Source organism: Arabidopsis lyrata (assembly GCF_000004255.2).
Source record: "Arabidopsis lyrata subsp. lyrata unplaced genomic scaffold ARALYscaffold_8, whole genome shotgun sequence".
Lineage (NCBI taxonomy): Eukaryota > Viridiplantae > Streptophyta > Magnoliopsida > Brassicales > Brassicaceae > Arabidopsis > Arabidopsis lyrata.
In genome coordinates, this window is record NW_003302548.1 from 2,542,757 (window position 1) to 2,562,675 (window position 19,919).

At 34.4% G+C, this 19,919-nt stretch overlaps 2 protein-coding genes and 2 long non-coding RNA genes across 6 annotated transcripts; 2 read left to right on the forward strand and 2 right to left on the reverse strand.

Annotated features, from left to right (window-relative positions):
• Window positions 1–3,383: 3,383 nt before the first annotated feature.
• On the reverse strand, window positions 3,384–8,006 carry LOC110225722. 3 transcript variants are annotated; one of them, XR_002329938.1, is made up of 7 exons: window positions 7,581–8,006; window positions 7,387–7,467; window positions 6,952–7,268; window positions 4,498–4,655; window positions 4,333–4,375; window positions 4,079–4,184; window positions 3,384–3,983 (listed from the first exon to the last, which is right to left on the reverse strand). It is a non-coding gene; the product is annotated as an uncharacterized LOC110225722 (long non-coding RNA). The 3 variants fall into 3 exon arrangements; XR_002329939.1 differs by having other exon boundaries at window positions 7,387–7,463; window positions 7,581–8,005; XR_002329937.1 differs by lacking the exon at window positions 7,387–7,467 and having other exon boundaries at window positions 7,581–8,000.
• Window positions 4,652–6,488, forward strand: LOC110225723. The gene is made up of 3 exons (XR_002329940.1): window positions 4,652–5,057; window positions 5,474–6,340; window positions 6,451–6,488. It is a non-coding gene; the product is annotated as an uncharacterized LOC110225723 (long non-coding RNA).
• A 1,174-nt stretch (window positions 8,007–9,180) lies between the features above and the next one.
• On the reverse strand, window positions 9,181–10,343 carry LOC110230063. Its single transcript, XM_021032000.1, has 2 exons — window positions 10,188–10,343; window positions 9,181–10,119 (listed from the first exon to the last, which is right to left on the reverse strand). Exons 1-2 carry the CDS (start codon window positions 10,341–10,343, stop codon window positions 9,181–9,183), a joined length of 1,095 nt encoding a protein of 364 aa, XP_020887659.1.
• Window positions 10,344–13,886: 3,543 nt separating this feature from the next.
• Window positions 13,887–16,583, forward strand: LOC110230065. Its single transcript, XM_021032007.1, has 4 exons — window positions 13,887–13,992; window positions 15,940–16,052; window positions 16,127–16,243; window positions 16,395–16,583. Exons 1-4 carry the CDS (start codon window positions 13,887–13,889, stop codon window positions 16,443–16,445), a joined length of 387 nt encoding a protein of 128 aa, XP_020887666.1. The 3' UTR covers window positions 16,446–16,583.
• The last annotated feature ends 3,336 nt before the right edge of the window (window positions 16,584–19,919 follow it).

The window sequence follows — 19,919 nt, forward strand, 5'->3', positions numbered from 1 at the left end:
GACAAGTTCTTTGCTTTTCTATAAAGTGACATTGATTTGATGAAGGATGGTTCTAGACTTCTAGCCGTTCTACTGTTCTAGGCTTCTAGTTCCATCCGTTCTCCATCCATGTACAATATGGTAAAAAAGAGAAATATATATAGTTCTGTGCACAAAAAAAAAAAAAGAAATATATAGTTCTAGATATTTCAAATTCTAATATAGATTTCTGACTTATATGTACGATATATATATATATATATATATATATACATATTTTGGATTATGATACGGGATAATCTCCCAACTTTCAAATTGTAGCCATTTAATATTTCAATTTCATATGTGGTCATTTAAAACATGAAATAAACGTTGACTAACGTATGAGACATGAAAATTCGTTGACCAGACCAAAATAGACATGCCGTTATCAGTCGTTAACGGAACCTCTAACGTCCGTTATCACCCGTAACGACTCTGTTAATCAACTTTCAAATTGTGGCCATTTTAAACACCAACTTCATATATGGTCATTCAAAACATAAACTAAACGTTGACTAACAATTTAGTACATGAGAATTCGTTGACCAGCCCAAAATAGACATATCTTAATCAGTCATTAACAGAACCTATAATACTTGTTATTACCCGTTATCGACTCTGTTAGTCTGCCCAAAACGACGTCGTTTTGAAAACAATCGAGAGGAAATCAGGACAATTTTTTTGCTTTAAAGCAGATTCCAAGGACATAGTTTGATATAGAGACAATTGTAGAGCTAGTATTTGGAAGCAAACATCGTTTATATATTTGTTTTAAATCTAAAAAAGAATCATGGAATCAAACTTGTAGACCCATCATAGGACTAAATGTAGCTTTTCTGAAATGGAGATGGAGATAATAGGACTATTCATCTTGTTTGAGCTATTGTAGAAATAGATTTGGGGATTTGGTGTTTTTATTTGGGAAAAATCTTGATTTCTTCTCGATTATCCTCAAAACGAAGTCGTTTTAGACATACTAACAGAGTCGTTAACGGGTGATAACAGATGTTATAGGTTCTTTTAACGAATGATGACGACATGTCTATTTTGGCTTGGTCAACGAATTCTAATGTTTCAAATGTTAGTCAACGTTTAGTTCATGTTTTAAATGGCCACATATGAAGTTGATGTTTAAAAATGCCACAATTTGAAAGTTGACTAACAGAGTCGTTAGGAGTGATAACGGGAGTTAGAGGTTCCGTCAACGATTGATAACGGCATGTCTATTTTGGCATGGTCAACGAATTTCCATGTCTCAAACGTTAGTTAACGTTTAGTTCATGTTTTAAATGACCACATATAAAATTGATGTATTAAATGACCACCATTTGAAAGTTGGGAGATTAAATGACATTTTACTCATTATGATACTCTTTAGTATGATGTTTTTTTAGTTGCCGTCACTCTTATTTTGTCGTTTACTTTATACATGGATGGTTGAGTAAATTTACGAATAGTTAAGTAAATTTGTAATCATGATTGGAACTTCTATTATAGACCACATTTTTGCAAAGAAAGGAAGAAGGCAAAGTCATCGTGGAGTGGGTCTCTTACACATCCACGTTTCAAACATCTTACATAATGTGTTGATTGATTACTTTGTCTTTAGGGACCAAATTGAGAAAGTAGAAGGAAAAAAAGAACGTTTGAAGCGGTTGATTGATTAGTGACTTCAACCATATCTTGTTTCATAATATACGTTTAAACCTTTTTCCAAAGTACATATAATTTTCTTGACAGCTCCAAACTCCAGAGTACATATAATTGAAAACCCTTTATATATAAAAAAAAAAAACATATACGTAGTTAAATTCGACAATATTTAATCACACAAAATAAAAAAAATCAAACTATAACTGTCGGATCATCAATTGCCAATGCTTCCGTAAATTTTCATCCTATCAATTTTAATCCAGCTTTTATCAGTTTAAACTTGGTCCACTAAAAATTTATCCTCCATTCAATCACTTGATATAGTATTCAAGATTTAATTTAAGTCAGACTGCTAGAACAATTGCAATTAACAAATTCACCTTTTATTATGCTTAGGTATTTTGATATACTATCAACCCTCAAAATTAGCTATTATCATTTAATGTAAAGTGAAATTATATTTTATTTAAATGGAAATCTAGAAAGTTGGCTGTTTTGCATTAATTTTGGGAGTAATGACTAAAAATTAAGGTATTGTGTTATTTCAAAACATATGCAGCTAGTATATCTTTTAGAAAAAATTCGTTGGAATAGAACGTTTTTCACTATTATTAAAAAGTTCAGTTTAACAATTGTCCCTATCTTTTAATATATAGTTATAAAATTTTAGATTATGTTCATTTTTCAATTTTTTTTCTTTTTGCTTTTTTTTTTCAATTAAAAAATATATCTACCCGTTAGGTTAGAATTTAGGAATCATCGTCCCACCTATCTAAATGGAATGATTTGAATACACTCCATAATCTATTTTGTCCCCACTAATCCCGCCGCCTAAGTGTTTAACCACAACACGGGTTCAGATCTAATCACTCATTATTATAAAGTATATGTCTCTCATACTATATTTTATGACATAAAGTTTAAATCACTATCATGATTTACTTGATTATTTGTTTATTTTTGTCATGATTCGGACGGACAATCAACCTCTGTGCTAATCTTTCAATTTGCTTTAATTAATATTCAAAGGTGCATTGTTCATAATCACTAGTATTATTTTAGACCAAAAAAAATCACTATTAGTTTCACAAGATTTGAATTCAATTTGTTTTAGTTAATGTTCCTGCTGGTAATCACTATTAGTTTCACATAAAGTACAAATATATATGAGAGGCCATCGGGAAGCTTCTTCACCTACTTCTCAGGCTAGTTTACAATTCTTAATCAAATCATATTATGAATATATGGACATTACATATTGAATCGAGCTGCTTAATTAGTATACAAATAATAAATAACATTGACAAAAGATAGTATTCGAAGTAGAATTTTTTATATTATTTTGTACATTTGATTTTAATTTAAGTAACAAAATATTTAATTACTTACCACTCAGTAGGCCTGGGCATTCGGGTACCCGTTCGGGTTCGGTTCTTTTTTTTCGGGTATCGGGTCTATTCGGGTAGGAGGTCAAGACCCATTCGGGTATTCTAAAAATTTGGTTCGGGTTCGGTTCGGGTTCGGGTCGGTTCGGGTATTTTAATAAAAAAAACAAAATACCCAAAAATAACCAAAAATACCCGAAATATTTTCGGGTTCGGGTTTTTAACTCATATATACCCAAATCTAACCGAAATACTCGATTTATCGAAAATACAATGGTTACTCTTTACCCAAATATAACCAAAAATATCTAAAATAAAACCAACTACCAAAGACAATACTAACAACATAAGACAACACCAAACGACCTAAGACAACACCAAACCACACTATTTTCAGGATCATTGCAGTGACAACAATGAAACCTCCCCACGAGACAACAACAAATTGGCGCAGCAATTTTTCCCTTTCTTGGATGTTTAATGGATGTTTGCAAAAACAACAACAAGTCAATTAAAACACCTGAGTTAATAAATCAAAAACAAAGATGATCCATGCAACAAAAGCGACTAAATGTCAGAAGTTCCTGAGGTTGGTTTGGTGTTGCTAACATCCAAATCTGTAGCTCTAGATCCCCATACTTCAAAAACTCGACCAGTGTAAGGAGAAATGTAGCACACATTTCATTGATATCTGCATCTGAATTAAGCACCAAGATTTTCTTTACTAAACCCATATCCTGATGTGCGTGTTCAACCAACCCAGGGATCCCATTGTCTTCACAAAATGAATCAAACATCGACCATGTCATATAGTCAGGATCGATGACTATTCCCTGCTTTAGAGATCCTCCTATGTAATTGACTGTCTTGTTCTCATACTTCATTAATCCTCCATAATGTAAATTGATTTTGATCTCTGAAAAACTGCAAAATACGATGTCAATCATATCTCATTCGTCACTTTCTAAACTGAGAAATGAAAAATAAGCCAAACAAGACTTCACACAATGAAACCGTACCTCATCTTAATGCACGGATTGCACTCGAAGAAAACTTGCAGTGAAGAAATTCAATGGAAGTTAATGTTTCACGGTTCTAGATCAAGACCTTGCACAAGGGCTCAACCTGTTGTATCATGGCACCATCGAAAGCAATAGAGAATAGCACCGAAGTTTAATTAGTGATACTGAACACAAATAAAATAACACATATGTGGCTCGGACTCCTCTATTTACAAGCACAGAAACACTTCAAATTATTTTAATTTGCTTACCGAAGTTTCTGTAACGCATAGCACATTCAGAAGCCTCAGACACCTACAACAGGTAAGAAAGAACGCAAAGAAGCATAAATCAGTTTTGATTCCATCGATTTTAACCGACGAAGGAACGAACAGTGGGCAAAATTAAAAACAGAGAAAACAGTGATTGAGATTCACCTTAAACCTTCGTCTATCTTATCAATTTGAGAAGGGAACTTTGACAAGTGAAGAGATTAGGGAGAAATCGAGATTGATTTTGGGAATTAGGGATGAAATTTTTTGGGATTTTGGTTTGGATTTTAATCTCATCGGCCCCCTCCCCTCATAATCATTCTCTAGTTAGCCCCCGAAATAAAAAAACTTGTGTTAAATTGATTATTTTAATTCTGAAAAAGAGTAAAAGACAAATAAAACTTGGGTTTTCAACTTATTTACTGACCCAACCTCAATTTGGATCTAGATCCACATACATTGGGTCGGATTTTGGATCATTTAACCCCAAAAATCTCAAAATCGTAAAGTTCCAAAATCAAAATCCCTAACTCTAATTTTTTTCCCCTTTTCTCTAAAAAAAAAAACGACGAATCGCCGTTCATCTCTCCGCCGTTCTTCTCTCGTCGCCGGCAAACCTTCTTTTCTTCCCTCTTCTCTCCGAATCGAAACTCTCATTCTTCTTCTCGCTGGAAATTCTTTGTTAGAAATCCAATCCAAATCCATGTTCCTCCGTCTCCTTTCTTGTAAGCTATAAATTCTTCATTCTCATTCTTTCTTTTGTTTGATTTCGATGGATTTTGTTGGGTTTTGTTTGTGAAACGGATGATTTTTCGGATTTGAATTTGTTGTAATTTTCGGATTGAATTTGTCCCAATTTTCGATTTGAATTTCTCTCTATTTTCGGATTTGAATTACTTTATATAGATTCAAAAGGATTCCGATTCAAAATGTGTTTAAATGTGTTTCGGATTTGAAATTTGTTGAAAACCCAAACTTTATCTCTTATAATTATGTAGATAGATAATGAGATTATGTGAGTTTGTGTTTGGATTGCTCGTTTATTGTCTTGGTTTAGACAATGAGAGTTTCATAGTGACAAAAAAACATCCGTATTATTTAGGTAGAATTTAAGATTGCTTTTGAATGTTTGATATTGAAGAAGGAGAAGGAGAAGGAAAAAGAGAAGGAGATGGAGCAAGAGCAGGCGAAGCAGATGGAGCAAGAGAAGAGTTCGGCTCCTATTTTGGTCTCTGATGATGAGTTCCGCTTGTATTCTGGTCTCTAATTTTTCGTAAACTAGATTTGAGTTTAAAAGATATGGAAATCAAATATTTAATTTTAAATGCTATTAAACTTAATATCGAGAATATCTAGCAAATGGAAACTACTAAAACAATAAAATCGAAATCAAATCTAAATTTCTAATGATTATTCCACATACCTTAGTTATCATAAATAACTAATACAATATAAAAATCATTAATTCGATTGTTTAAATTAGGAAAATTTAAACATTAATTTCCAGAATTTAATTCGTTTCCGAAATTAATGCACAATTATATATCCATTGTATATATATATATTTTCTTTTTTTTGTAAACTATATATATCGTATTAACAAACGAATATTTTATATTCAACTTATTTCCTATAAAAATGCTACATATTATGACCCCATTAAAGTTTGTTTCCTAAATCAAATAAACCGTATAAAATCCACATTCAATCACAACTACTGAATTGGAAATGATTCTTAACTAAACGATTTTATTCTTATTTCCTATAGCATATTCTATTAGATTTAGGATCATGAATATTTTATAAGATATATAATACTTGCTAATCAAGATTTTGTATATTCTCTACCATAAAACCCTACTAATCTATCTAAACACTATAAAACACTAATACATTTCCGATCTCTAACTTAAGCTCAAAATTTTTTTTACGAACACCAATGGCCAAATCCTTTGCTTGCTTGAGGAACATCATGCCTTACAAAACAGATTGGCGTGTGCAGGTGAAGGTGCTTCTCTTATTTTGTTACGAATAGATATATCATTGAAAAACGATTTTGTGTTTGTAATGAAAATTTGATCAATTATCATGTTAACGTGTTATTTTTATTGTTTTCAGGATATTTGTGGCATTGCAGATCTATCAAACTAATATATATGTTTGATGGATTTCTGGTATGTACAAAATTTCACTCAATAGTTTACTTAATTCACATTAATTTATTTTTGTCTTCTACGATTATTATTTTTGATATGTGGTTCAATTTTGACCATAAATTTAGCAAATGTTCTAATAACTTTTTTGTTTTTGTTTTTCTTTTTTGAACATAACAGAGATTTAAAAAAAAAACAAACAGCAAATTTAGATCTCATTAGCTAAGAGTCTTAACATAAGAGCCATATTGTTAATTCATTCTCTAAGAGAGGTACGATTAGCTTTTTTTGTTTTATTCTTCGACTTCTATAATACAAAAATTTGATCATTATCGGCCAAAGTACTTTCACTCAATTTGTCAATTTTGAGTTGTTACTATGTTTGGTGTTTTTCTAACATTTTGTGTAACAAGATCATTTTTTAGAGATGGATAAATCCACAAGAATTTCATGGAGAACAAGTTACCTGATTCCTCATGGACAAATTGACTGAAAGAGAGCATTGAGTCGTAGCACTAGCATGAATTGTAACTTTTCTACCAGCCCTTTAACACGTTTATCATATACTCACTCTCTTTCTCTTTAGGAGGGCAGGGAATATAGAGATGGATCCAATGAGGAATAGCACGGACAAAGTCTTAAAATCATACAGATCCTTTACTGATCTGAGATCTCCAAGAGCCAAACCAGCCTGTGTAAATGAAGTTACCTGAAGCAAGCAACTTTTCTACCAGCCCTTTGAGTGGCTCCATCTTTTTAATTAGACGTTGTGCAAAATTGTAACTGTAACAACATTACAAATTATTTTATGAGATCTAATTGTTTGCAATATAATTGTAAATTTATGAATCAGAAGACGTACTATCATTAACCATAAGATCTAAAATTTCTAATCAGTTACCTTAAGAATCCATGAACAAAATGATAAGAAATCGAATTTTCCCAAGAAATAACATCAATGGCAGATGCATGGAATTTCTGTCTTCAATTGATAGATTAGTCGGTTGCTTTTATCTAATTGAGATTCAATCGCAGATGGTAGAACAATTTTCATTTGAACTTTTTTGATATTTTAATTAGGAGTAGAATCTCTACCTATAGATACTCGAATCATAAATTTGCTTCCCAGATGCTTCAAAGCTGGTCTTGATTGCTCCACCAAATTGACATCATAATTGTTTCACCTTCTTCACTAAATTGGCTTCACGGTCTGAGATGCGTCATCCTCCGTCAACCATGAAAATGCTTAGTCGCTTCACATGAACAAATTTTTTTTGTAAATATTGGTTGAGATGTGTTTCTACTTAATGATGGGTTTCTATTCTTTCTCTTTTTTTCGCTTATGGGTTTTGTAGTCTAATCTCAAATATGTGCTTGACCCAACAAAAAAATGACGTGGGCTGGGTAAATTTTTTTAAGTAATGCAATTATGGTTCGAATTTCTCATGCATTTTAATTGGAAACCTTTTTCAATTTAAAAAATGACATTTACATTTTTGGCACATTTCCCCTTTTTTCGAGAGATCAAAAGTTAACTTAGTTACCTATTTTTTCTTTTTCAAATTAATAAAAAATATTTGTCTTGAGATAAGATAAGAAACATGAAGGAATAATGTTGTTGTCAATTAATAATTTAAACCCATATTATATTTTATAATTTTAATATCACCATATTTAAAGCCTAACTGGTTTAGACGAACGAATGCAGTTGCAGTTAAAAGAATTTGTGAAAACGAGCAGTTGCGAAAATGGACAGTTACCGAAACGGAAGGTTGCGGTTTAAGCGATATTTAACGTTTTGTACGGCTGGTCCAGCAGTTAAAAATGGATGCGTTGCGGGATTTTGATGACGGGTTGGCCAGTATGTGCGATAACAGTTAAACAAAAAATTACCAAAACAAATACAAAAAGATATAAAAACAACAAAAACTATATTATTCAAATATTAAATAGTTGAATATGATTATAATTATTCATATCGATCAAACAAATACAATATTTCAATGTGAAAAAAACAATCTTGAAAAAAATTATATTTAAAAATTCGCAGATTTAATAGTGGAGCGGGTTACAATTAGCAATAATCCGAGGTAGGATTTAAATAGAATTGTTAGTGTCTTTTGATATCTTTAAATGTGTAACTATAATACTTAATTACTAAATTACATATATACTACGGGTTAAATCTAAAAGCACTAAAAATTTAAATCAAATAATTCTAATACTAATTAAAAAACTGTAAAAAATCAATATTGTTATATGTAATAAAATATTATTCCGCAGACCGCGGTGTACCGTGGGTAAAATCTTATTAAAAACCATACATAATCAAACTTTCGTTACGGTACCAATAAAAAAAAAATTAATACATCAAATTCATAAGTTTATAACAAAATAGTAAAAAAAAAATTATCCCGCGGTGTACCGCGGGTCATATCCTAGTGTATATGATTGAACGACTGTAAATTATACCTCTGAATGAGATTAATGAGTTTTGCGTTTGATTATAGTATCAAAGATCTTGGTACTAGGATTCAAATCCAAGATTAATGATTTTTATTTTTACTTGTAAAATCGACAAAAATTTTGAGTTGACATTTATTTTCGTTTGGGCCGAGACTATATGATTAATGGGCCCATAGATAGGTAAATTTTTTTTTTTTTTTTTTTGGTCAAACTGAATTCATTAAGAAACTTAAACAAGTTCTGGGATTACAACTCCAGAATTGGAGCAAAGGCCTAGAGAGGCTAGAGAAGCTTTTGCGAGTGAGTCAGCTAAAGTATTTGCTGCTCGAGGAACAAAAGTAAAAAACACTGAAGTAAATAGAGAGGCCAGGGCTCGAATGTCATGGAGAAGACCCACTAGCTCATTTACTACTTCATTTGAATGGATGAGATCCATAAGGACTTTTGAGTCTGACTTTAGGTGGATTTTTGTGAAACCTCTGGAGAGGGCATCTGACAGAGCAGCTGAGACTGCAAGTGCTTCACCTGTAAGAGCAGAGGAGACATGCATGGTGAAACTGGTTCCTTTGAAAACAGGGGAGCCCGAGTAGGTTCTGCCAATCCATCCCATCCCGCAGGTAAAAGCATTTTCATTCCAAGCAGCGTCAGATTCTAGGCAAATAGTATTAGCATCAGAGTAGGAGGGCTCAAAGGGCTCTGATGCATTCCGTGGGAGAGCCTTTTCCAGGGGGACAGACTCTAGCTGAGCTGATTGCCAGTTTTTGGCTTCTTGAATGGCTTTTAGGAGGGTTTCTTCCTCTGAAAAGAAACGATCTTCAAATAGTAGTTGATTCCTTGCAATCCATAGATTCCAGAGGATCCAAGGATAGATAGGAGTGGTAGAGAGCCCTGAGGGAGGCAGGTTCTTGCAGGGTTTTAGAGCCGAAAGGAGCAACTTTGTTGTAAGAAAGTTAGATCCTGCTAAACTGGCAGCGAGAGGGGCTCTGCTCCAGACACTTTGGGCAAACGGACAGTGGAGTAGTATATGAATTGTGGATTCCATATTACCACATCTTTTACAGGAAGCTGCTACCATCAGGATTCCACGTGAAAGGAGTTGTTCACCTGAGGGAAGAGAACCTATTGCTGCTTTCCACAGTAAGCTTTTGATCTTTGGTGATACTTTGACCTGCCATACATTAGTTTGCCATTTAAAATCATCAAAGAGATGAGGGTTGAGGTTCTTTTTAATGAGACCATAACCCGTTTTAGTGGTATATGAGCCTGATTTTGCAGGGAGCCAAACAAGAGAATCCTCAGTTTTGAGGGAAATGGGTCTGAGAAGACAGATAACATCCTCAAGGTGAGGTAAATGATCACGAATAGCTGGAATGTTCCAGGAATTGGAGTCATGGTGAAGGAGCTCTGAGACTCTTAAATTGCTGTTCTGTTCCGTGGGAGGTCCAAATGGAGTGGAAGGGGAGGAAGTAGAGAGCCATGCATCCGGCCACACTTTAGTGCTCTCTCCGTTTCCCACTATCCAACCAAGTCCCTTTCTCAAAAGTTCTCTTCCCGCTAAGATAGCTTTCCAGCCATGTGATGAGTTTGTGAGGGGCTGACAGTTGAGAAAAGAATCGTTTGCACAATATTTTCCGAGAAGAACTTGTGCAAGCAGGGAAGTAGGATCTTTAAGCAGGCGCCAACTGAGTTTCGCCAGTAAGGCATCATTGAATTCCTCAATTTCTCGAAACACTAAACCCCCTGCGCCCTTTGGGAGAGTAAGCTTATCCCAGGAGATCCAACATATCTTTCTCTGATCAGCTTTATTGTCCCACCAGAACTGAGTGAGAGCGGATTGAATTCTTTTGCAAAGCGATTAAGGGAGTTTAAAGCTTGACATTGCATAGGTGGGGAGGGCAGAGAGAACCGCTTTGAGCAGTACTTGTTTCCCAGCTCCTGAAAGAAACTTAGAAGTCCAACTGTGTGCTCTCTGTTGAATCCGGTCAACTATGGAAGTGAAAATATCTTTTTTTTTCCTTCCAAAGTGTTCGGGTAACCCTAGATATTTTCCGACTCCCCCTTCTATGAAGATATTAAGGATCCTCTTTGATCTTTCTTTCGATGCTTGGGGAGTTTTTGAGGAGAAGGTGATGGATGATTTTTCGAGATTAATGCTTTGCCCGGAAGCAGTCTCGTAGTTTTTTATAATTGCAGCGAGAGTTGCACAATGTTTGCTGTCCGACCGACAGAAGAACATTGTGTCGTCCGCAAAGAGCAAATTGTTTATAGGGGGAGAACCACATGCCACTTTAATGCCCGGGAGAGATCCATTGCTTTGAGCTTTGAGGCAGAGACCCGATAAAACTTCAGTGCAAAGGATGAAGAGGTATGGAGAGAGCGGATCTCCTTGACGAATACCTCTAGTCGGAGAGACTTTACCATGAGGTGACCCATTGATCAGGAAGGAGTATGAGACTGATGAAACGCACTCCATAACCCATCCAATCCAATTCTCATGGAAGCCTAGATTTTTGAGTACCGCACGAAGAAAGTTCCATTCTAAGCGATCATAAGCTTTGCTCATGTCGGTTTTAACCGCCATGAAACATCGTTTTCTCGCTTTTGAGATTCGGAGATAATGGAGCATTTCATGCGTAATAAGGACGCTATCTGTGATAGCGCATCCCGGGATAAAGGCCGATTGGTGCTTGGAGATAAGCTTGTTGAGAAAAGGTTGAAGCCGGTGAGTGAGGATCTTAGCAATGATTTTGTAGGTCACGTTACATAATGCAATTGGTCTAAAACCCGCAGGAGTCTTAGGGGCTTGGCCTTTTGGAATAAGGCAAACATGAGTCTTATTTAACCGGTTAGGGAGATGACCAGAGATGGAAAAACTTTGGATCTCTTTTGAGAGGTCTTCCCCTAGAATATCCCAGTAGGATTGGTAAAAACCGGCAGAGAAACCGTCAGGGCCGGGAGCCTTTTCTGGATTGATGCCAAAGACAGCAAATCTTATTTCCTCCATGGTGGGGATGCTGGTAAGGGCTGCATTCATCTCATCCGTTACCACAGGTTGGATGACTTCGTCTACAATTTGTAGATTTGCAGCAGGATTAGCAGTGAAGATATTATTGAAATAATCAACAAAGACCTTTGCAATTTGCTCCTCTTCATGGAAAGGGTTTCCTACTTCATCCTCTATTGTGGTAAGCCTGTTGCGTGTTCTTCTAGCTCTTGTGGTTGCATGGAAGAAGCTTGAATTCTTATCTCCACTTTGTAACCAGAGAACTCGGGATCTCTGCTTCCAAAAGATTTCATCCTCTTTATAGGCTTTTTCCAAAAAGGCAGAGATGGCATTGATTACTTCTGTATTTGGAATCTGAGCTGATAGGGCATCTTCGAGTTTTTGTTGGTTGTCTTTGATTGCCTTGGAGCTTATCTTATGTTGTTCTTTTGTCCAGTCAATTATATGACGCCGGCATCTGTTTGTTTTGGTCAAAACAGAGTCCTCAGGGGAGGAGTTCCACGCGGCTTCGATGATCTCCCGGATTTTTGGGTTATGGATGAGCTTCCTATCAAATCGGAAGAGGCCATGGCGCTTAATTCTTGTTGGGTCAAAGACAGTGAGTATTGGCCTGTGGTCGGAGCCTTCAAAGTTGAGATAGGAGCAACGTCCCGAAGGAAAGAGTTCAGACCATGAGGCATTGGATAGTGTTCTATCTAGCCTGCATTTGACATGGTGTTCATGTCTCTTTCCCCGCCAAGAGAGAGGGTTACCCGTATGCTTCACGTCCCAAAGTCCCAATTGAGAGACACATGAGCGAAAATTTGAAAAAGAGCCTTCATGTCGAGGGGGGCCTCCTTTCTTTTCTGTGTTGTCTAGAATCTCATTGAAGTCTCCCGTTAGAATCCAAGCTGATTCCCGGGAAGAGCCGAGTGAAATAAGAAACTCCCAGAACTCTGTTCTGTCTTCAATCTTTGGAGGACCATAGATAAAAGTTACAAAGCATACTTTACCTCTAAAAGTAATTTTCGTGTCTATGAAATTTGGGCTTGAATCTAGGATGTCCAAGAGAACATCACCCTTAGAGAAGAGTGCTAAGCCTCCACTGAGGCCTTGAGGTGGGATTGTGAACAGATTTGTGTAGCGCATCCATCTGAAAGTTTTTGAAATATAATCATCTTTGTTTTTCGTTTCCATGAGAAACATTACATCCAGAAATATATCATGATGAATATCTCGGAGTCGACGAACTGTAAAGGGATTTCTCAACCCTTGACAGTTCCAACTTGCCACGACTAAGGAAGAGGACCGGGTGGAAAACGAAAATCCACTTGTCCTTTTGAAGAAGCTGGTCTTAGTACCATAGCTGGGATCGGTCCTGAAGGTTCATTGGCATTTGTATTTTGGATCTGGGGCAGAGATTGTCCTGGAGTAGATGCAGGGGCATCGATGAAGAGACGTTTTCTTGTGGAATTTGTTACTCTAGTGACATTTCTTTTCCTCAGACTAATGCCTGTTAGCGGGCTGGTAGGAACCTGAGCTCTTGAGGATGATGTTTTATTTGCTTTCTTTTTTGCTGCAGCTTTCAAAGTGCCTTTGGTGGCAGGGGGATTTGTTGTCCTTGGTGCCCTCTTCTTTCCTACCTTTCTGGCTTTGGGAGCTGGAACTCTTGGAGGAATAGCTACTGGGGGCCAAGACGTAAAGCAGCTGGGATTCTGGTTTCCTGAGTCTCCGGGTCCTGAGGGGAGTTTCCAGTAGGAGCATTAGCCAGCAAATTACTCTGTCTTGGATTGCTAGTTTGTTCTGGAGAGAATAAGCTCCGTCTTGGATAGCTTCCAAAGGGGTTTTCTGGATCTTCTCCTTGTAGATAGTGGATCTCTATGTCTTGCATCCTACTCGATCCTGCACTTATAGCGTCTCCAGGGAGTGGGACTGGTGCTTGATTGATAGCGATGCGTTCCAAAGCTGGTCTTCTTGATGAAGGTGTTGCTGGGATTTGGACCATAGCCTGGGATCTTGGAGGAGAGAGTATTGGTTCTCTTAACGGTTTTGGAGAAGGTGTGTGGGCTTCCATTGAGTTATGAGAGTCTGCGGGGATGTGAGACGATTTGAGAACTTACTTGGGAAAAGGCATGGCCACTGCCCAGATAAACCATTGCTATTGCGGCTAAAGTTTCCCCTGTTTGGTTTGAGCAGCTTGGGGTCGTGAGAGGAGTAACCGGGAGGAGAAAGGACCGACGGAGCCACCGGAAGTCACCAGAAAAACACCGGAAAGGAAGCAAATTTGAAAAGAGCTTTCTATTTTGGGTAAATTTTAGTAGGTGAGATCTCTTGGGAATCGTGCCTGGGAGAAACCTCTCTCTAGAAACCTAACTTTGTTTACTTTAAACAAAAATAATAATGAGTGGGTAAATTTTTTTAAGTAATGCAATTATGGTTCGAATTTCTCATGCATTTTAATTGGAAACCTTTTTCAATTTAAAAAATGACATTTACATTTTTGGCACATTTCCCCTTTTTTCGAGAGATCAAAAGTTAACTTAGTTACCTATTTTTTCTTTTTCAAATTAATAAAAAATATTTGTCTTGAGATAAGATAAGAAACATGAAGGAATAATGTTGTTGTCAATTAATAATTTAAACCCATATTATATTTTATAATTTTAATATCACCATATTTAAAGCCTAACTGGTTTAGACGAACGAATGCAGTTGCAGTTAAAAGAATTTGTGAAAACGAGCAGTTGCGAAAATGGACAGTTACCGAAACGGATGGTTGCGGTTTAAGCGATATTTAACGTTTTGTACGGCTGGTCCAGCAGTTAAAAATGGATGCGTTGCGGGATTTTGATGACGGGTTGGCCAGTAGGTGCGATAACAGTTAAACAAAAAATTACCAAAACAAATACAAAAAGATATAAAAACAACAGAAACTATATTATTCAAATATTAAATAGTTGAATATGATTATAATTATTCATATCGATCAAACAAATACAATATTTCAATGTGAAAAAAACAATCTTGAAAAAAATTATATTTAAAAATTCGCAGATTTAATAGTGGAGCGGGTTACAATTAGCAATAATCCGAGGTAGGATTTAAATAGAATTGTTAGTGTCTTTTGATATCTTTAAATGTGTAACTATAATACTTAATTACTAAATTACATATATACTACGGGTTAAATCTAAAGGCACTAAAAATTTAAATCAAATAATTCTAATACTAATTAAAAAACTGTAAAAAATCAATATTGTTATATGTAATAAAATATTATTCCGCAGACCGCGGTGTACCGTGGGTAAAATCTTATTAAAAACCATACATAATCAAACTTTCGTTACGGTACCAATAAAAAAAAAATTAATACATCAAATTCATAAGTTTATAACAAAATAGTAAAAAAAAAAATTATCCCGCGGTGTACCGCGGGTCATATCCTAGTGTATATGATTGAACGACTGTAAATTATACATCTGAATGAGATTAATGAGTTTTGCGTTTGATTATAGTATCAAAGATCTTGGTACTAGGATTCAAATCCAAGATTAATGATTTTTATTTTTACTTGTAAAATCGACAAAAATTTTGAGTCGACATTTATTTTCGTTTGGGCCGAGACTATATGATTAATGGGCCCATAGATAAGTTTCGTCTAAAAACGGCGTCGTAGTCGGAAAAGATTAGACCCTCGGACTGACCTAGATGGATCAGAAGTTCTTTAACCGTTTCGTTAAGGGAACGAAGAAGCCGAAAACTTTCTCTGCGCTCTTCTTCTTCTTCGGAATTAAATCTCTCTAGCCCCTTTTCCTCCAAACATTCTTTCAAAAACCCTCACTTATTCTCACTACCCCCTCTCCTTCCCAATACATTTAAAAACCAACTATACCCTTGCCTTTTATCCAATTTATTTCTACATTAAATTTTATTACCAACAAATTCTTAAAAGCAACCAATCATATTCATTCTCTCTCCTCCAATATTCTCCTACTCCAATATTAGATGCAACAAATTCCGAAGCTGTTGAGTTGAGGTCACAAGTTTCAGGGTTGCAAAGCCAAGTCCAGAACTTGTCTGGGATTATTCAACAATTAGTTGGTGCCTCTACTACTCAGGTAAATTTATGGTGCTTAGTTTTTCATGTTATAATAGTGTGTTTTATTGTGAACTAATGTTACTGTATGTATAGACAACTGGATCGACAACTGGATCGACGCCAAATTTAGCTGCTCTGTTAGCAAACTTGGCCAATCAGCCAAATTTTACTACTATTTTATCGAGCTTGGCCAATCCACCAAATTCTCAGGTATTTTTTTTGAAATCTTTATGTCTTCACTTGTTTAATTCATCATTTCTCCTCAACTCTCAAATATTCTATTTGATATCGAAATATCTGTGAAGAACTAGTCAGGAGAGAGTAGTCTGACATAATTTATTGTTAATTGGGTTGTTCATAGGCAATGGAAGAAGGACATGAAAATCGGAACGTGGGCAACTCCGGTACTTAGGATTACAAGATCTTGTTATATTAAGTTCATTAGCTATATTTCTTTGTGGATTATGTGTTTGCTTTCTTTAAACAGTGATATCTACATTTTGTTACATTCAACTAGGTTTTATATTTGATGCATTTTTATTTTATCACGTATTTAATAGATTTGATATATTATTTACAAAAGAAAAAAGTTTATTATAAAATTAAAAAAGAATTATTACTTCGATTGTAGAAGTGATGCGACGACTATATAAAGTGATGCAACAACAATTTGTTAGAATCAATTACAATAAATGATATAAATATTTTTTATCATTTTTTTATAAACGTCACAAAAGTTAATATCAGCTGTGATAAACTGATACAATTTATTTCATCGTTTATACTAACTGATGTCACTATTAATATCACATATTTTAAATGACACAAGTTTACCATCACTTGTGAAAGCTGACGCAAATTATTTACATCAATTATTAAAACTGTTAGTAAATATTTACATCGGTTATTGTAGTCGTCGCAATATTTACATCATTTCTTATAACTGACGTATTGTAGCATCATTCGTTATAATTGATGGAAATGTTGCTATCGGTTGCTATAACCGATGCATTAATTTGCATCGCCACTTTTGATATCAATTATATAAGTGATGGTAACTCATTTGTATCATTCGATAACCGATCTAAGTATAGAAAATAAGTGATGTTATCCACATGTTTTTTTGTAGTGCTAGTCTAGTTTGTGCTATGATATTATAAAAAGTAAAAAAATTTCGAGCAATTTTTCTATTTATTCAATTAGGTATTATTTAGTTTTGATAGTGCGAATCTTATTTAAGAAATTATAAGCAAAATATTTTACCAAGTTGATTATGAAAATATTTACAAAATTATATTGAGAAAATCAAAACTTTAATATACTTAGGACTCGAATTCCATTTCAACTCTAAATAGGAATACAAAAAATAAAATCCTTAAATCCTATAAATCTATAAATATAAAACACTACCGATCCAACAATCATCTTTCTAAAAACCAACACACAAAGAAAAAAGTTCACCTAACCAAAATTCCATCGAACTATGGAATACGTTGACAACCTTCAGCCACAAAGTAATGTTATAAGGATTTTTTTATAAATTACGAAAATATATTTTAATTTTGTGGGGCTTTTCTTTAAAAATTTTATTTATTTTAAAAATTTACGGAATAAATTATATAGATGACTAAATATGTGGAGTTTTACGGATACTGAACACTAAAAGCGAAACACAGAGTAAAAAAATACAAATTGGAAAAATGTTGATTGCACAGAATATGTATCATGAATATTGTACACCTGTAATGCAGATCAGATCTTTTCAAACCGAACGATTAAAAGATCATACCATAGTAGTTCTACATGTTAGTTTCTCTCAATCTCATTTTGTCTTTGCTCATGCTTATAAACTTCCATATTAACATAGTTTTTAGATGTATAGAACATCTAAAACATTTCACTCTAGTGCAATAATTACGGATGAACATCTCTTGAGGCAGATAATAATCATCTTCAAAGTCGATGGTCAGATCAAGGTCCGATACACCACGCTGCAGTACTTGACACAACCAACGATTCACACGAACTGGAGAAGCATCAGCTTCACACTTGAGGGAGAACTTACGAATGGCAGAATTTCCCAGCAAAGACAAGACTCTATCCACAAAACCCATGAAGCTCTAAAGAATTTCATCTCTTTCCCGCTTACCCTCTTCCGGATGAAGAAACACAGAATCATCAAAGTCAAGAATAAGGACAAGTGCAAACAGATTGCGCCACTTCTTTGAGAGAACTGTTGTCGAAACAGCCTTCTTTGTGGTCAGGAAGGACAATATATGACAACGAACATCGTCTGATAATCTGGATCCATCTTCTCTACAGTAAATAGTATTTTATCACCAAAAAGTATTTCCCACAAAATAGCAAATAAAAATATTTAATAGAATAATAATGTAATTATATAATTATTGATCAAATGCAATTTACCAAAAAGCTTCCTACTCGTAATAGAGAGAGGTTCATTCAAACCTAACAGTTAACAACGACGCGAATAAGAAACCCACCCAGAGCAAATTGATTTTGAAAATCCAAATTTTCGCAGTGCACTATACTTCAAAATTAGGGCAGTTCACATCTAGTGAGAAGACAAAATTGAGGGGTATTCTGGAGATTTTGTCAAATAAAATGATAAATAACTGAAAAAGATATCTAGCTACACGAAATATGTACAATACATGACCACACATCTGAAGTTTAAAAATATATCTCTAACTACACAAACTATATGCATCACATGCCCACATATACGAACTATATGTAGGGATAATTAGGAAAAAAAATCCAAAAAAAAACTTAAATTAGTATTGTACGCCATATCTTTTAGAATTAAAGATATACACCAACAAAACAGAATTGCTTTAATATTTATCCGATAATATATTTATTAAAAAAATTGAATTTAATTGATTTTGATAAAACCTAAAAATCATGACATACTTATCTATGCTAATATTTAGGTTCTTATATATATATACTAGATAGTCACCCGCGGTACACCGCGGGGTTATGAATGCTTCATTTTTGTGAAGATGTGTGCATTAAAAAAGTTTTTTTTATATTTGTTACTCGGTTGGTTTTTATTTTTGGAAATTTCCGGTTTTTGGGAATTTGCGGTCCCGTCCCGTCCAATCTCGTTCCCATCCCGAATTTTAAATGGGACATAAAATAAGACCTCTTTCTCGATTCCCAAATTTCAGTCCCGTTTCCGTTCCCCCAAATTCCGTTCTAAACAATGATTTTGAGAACGCTTTTTTCATCGTCATAAAAGGTAAAATAGTGATTTGAGATTTTATTTGTTAGTGAAATCATATTTATAGAGGTTATAGTGGTTAGGTTAAGTTCGATAGTAAATCGAGAATATCTTGGCCATAAAATCAGATTTGCTAGATATTTACCACATTTTATGGAATCCGAAATAAATGGTAGATTAGGAAATTAACAATCTCCAGATATGTTAAAGGAATATTCTTGAAATTAGTTTTTTTTTAAATTTTTTTTAACAGTTTAAAAAAATATTTTACTTTAACAAAAAAATTAATAAAAAAATATTTTATTTATACAATTACAATTTTATTTAGTAATATATCTTTTAAAAATATGATAATAACCCGCCTTTTCAAAAATAATTATTCCAAACTTTGTTTTATTTCAATTCTAATTAAATTTTAAAATATTTTAGTCTACTACTATAATATTTTTTTAATAAAATAAAATATAGATAAAATAGAGTTTTAACATCTCAGTTTTTAATTAACAATCAATTAGGTCGTTTTGGTATTTTAAAAGAAGGGGAGACTCACAAAAATGCCCCTTTTTCAATACCCCTTTTCAAAAATGCCCCCTTTAGCTGTCCATTTTTAAACATACCCCTTTTTATGTACAAAAT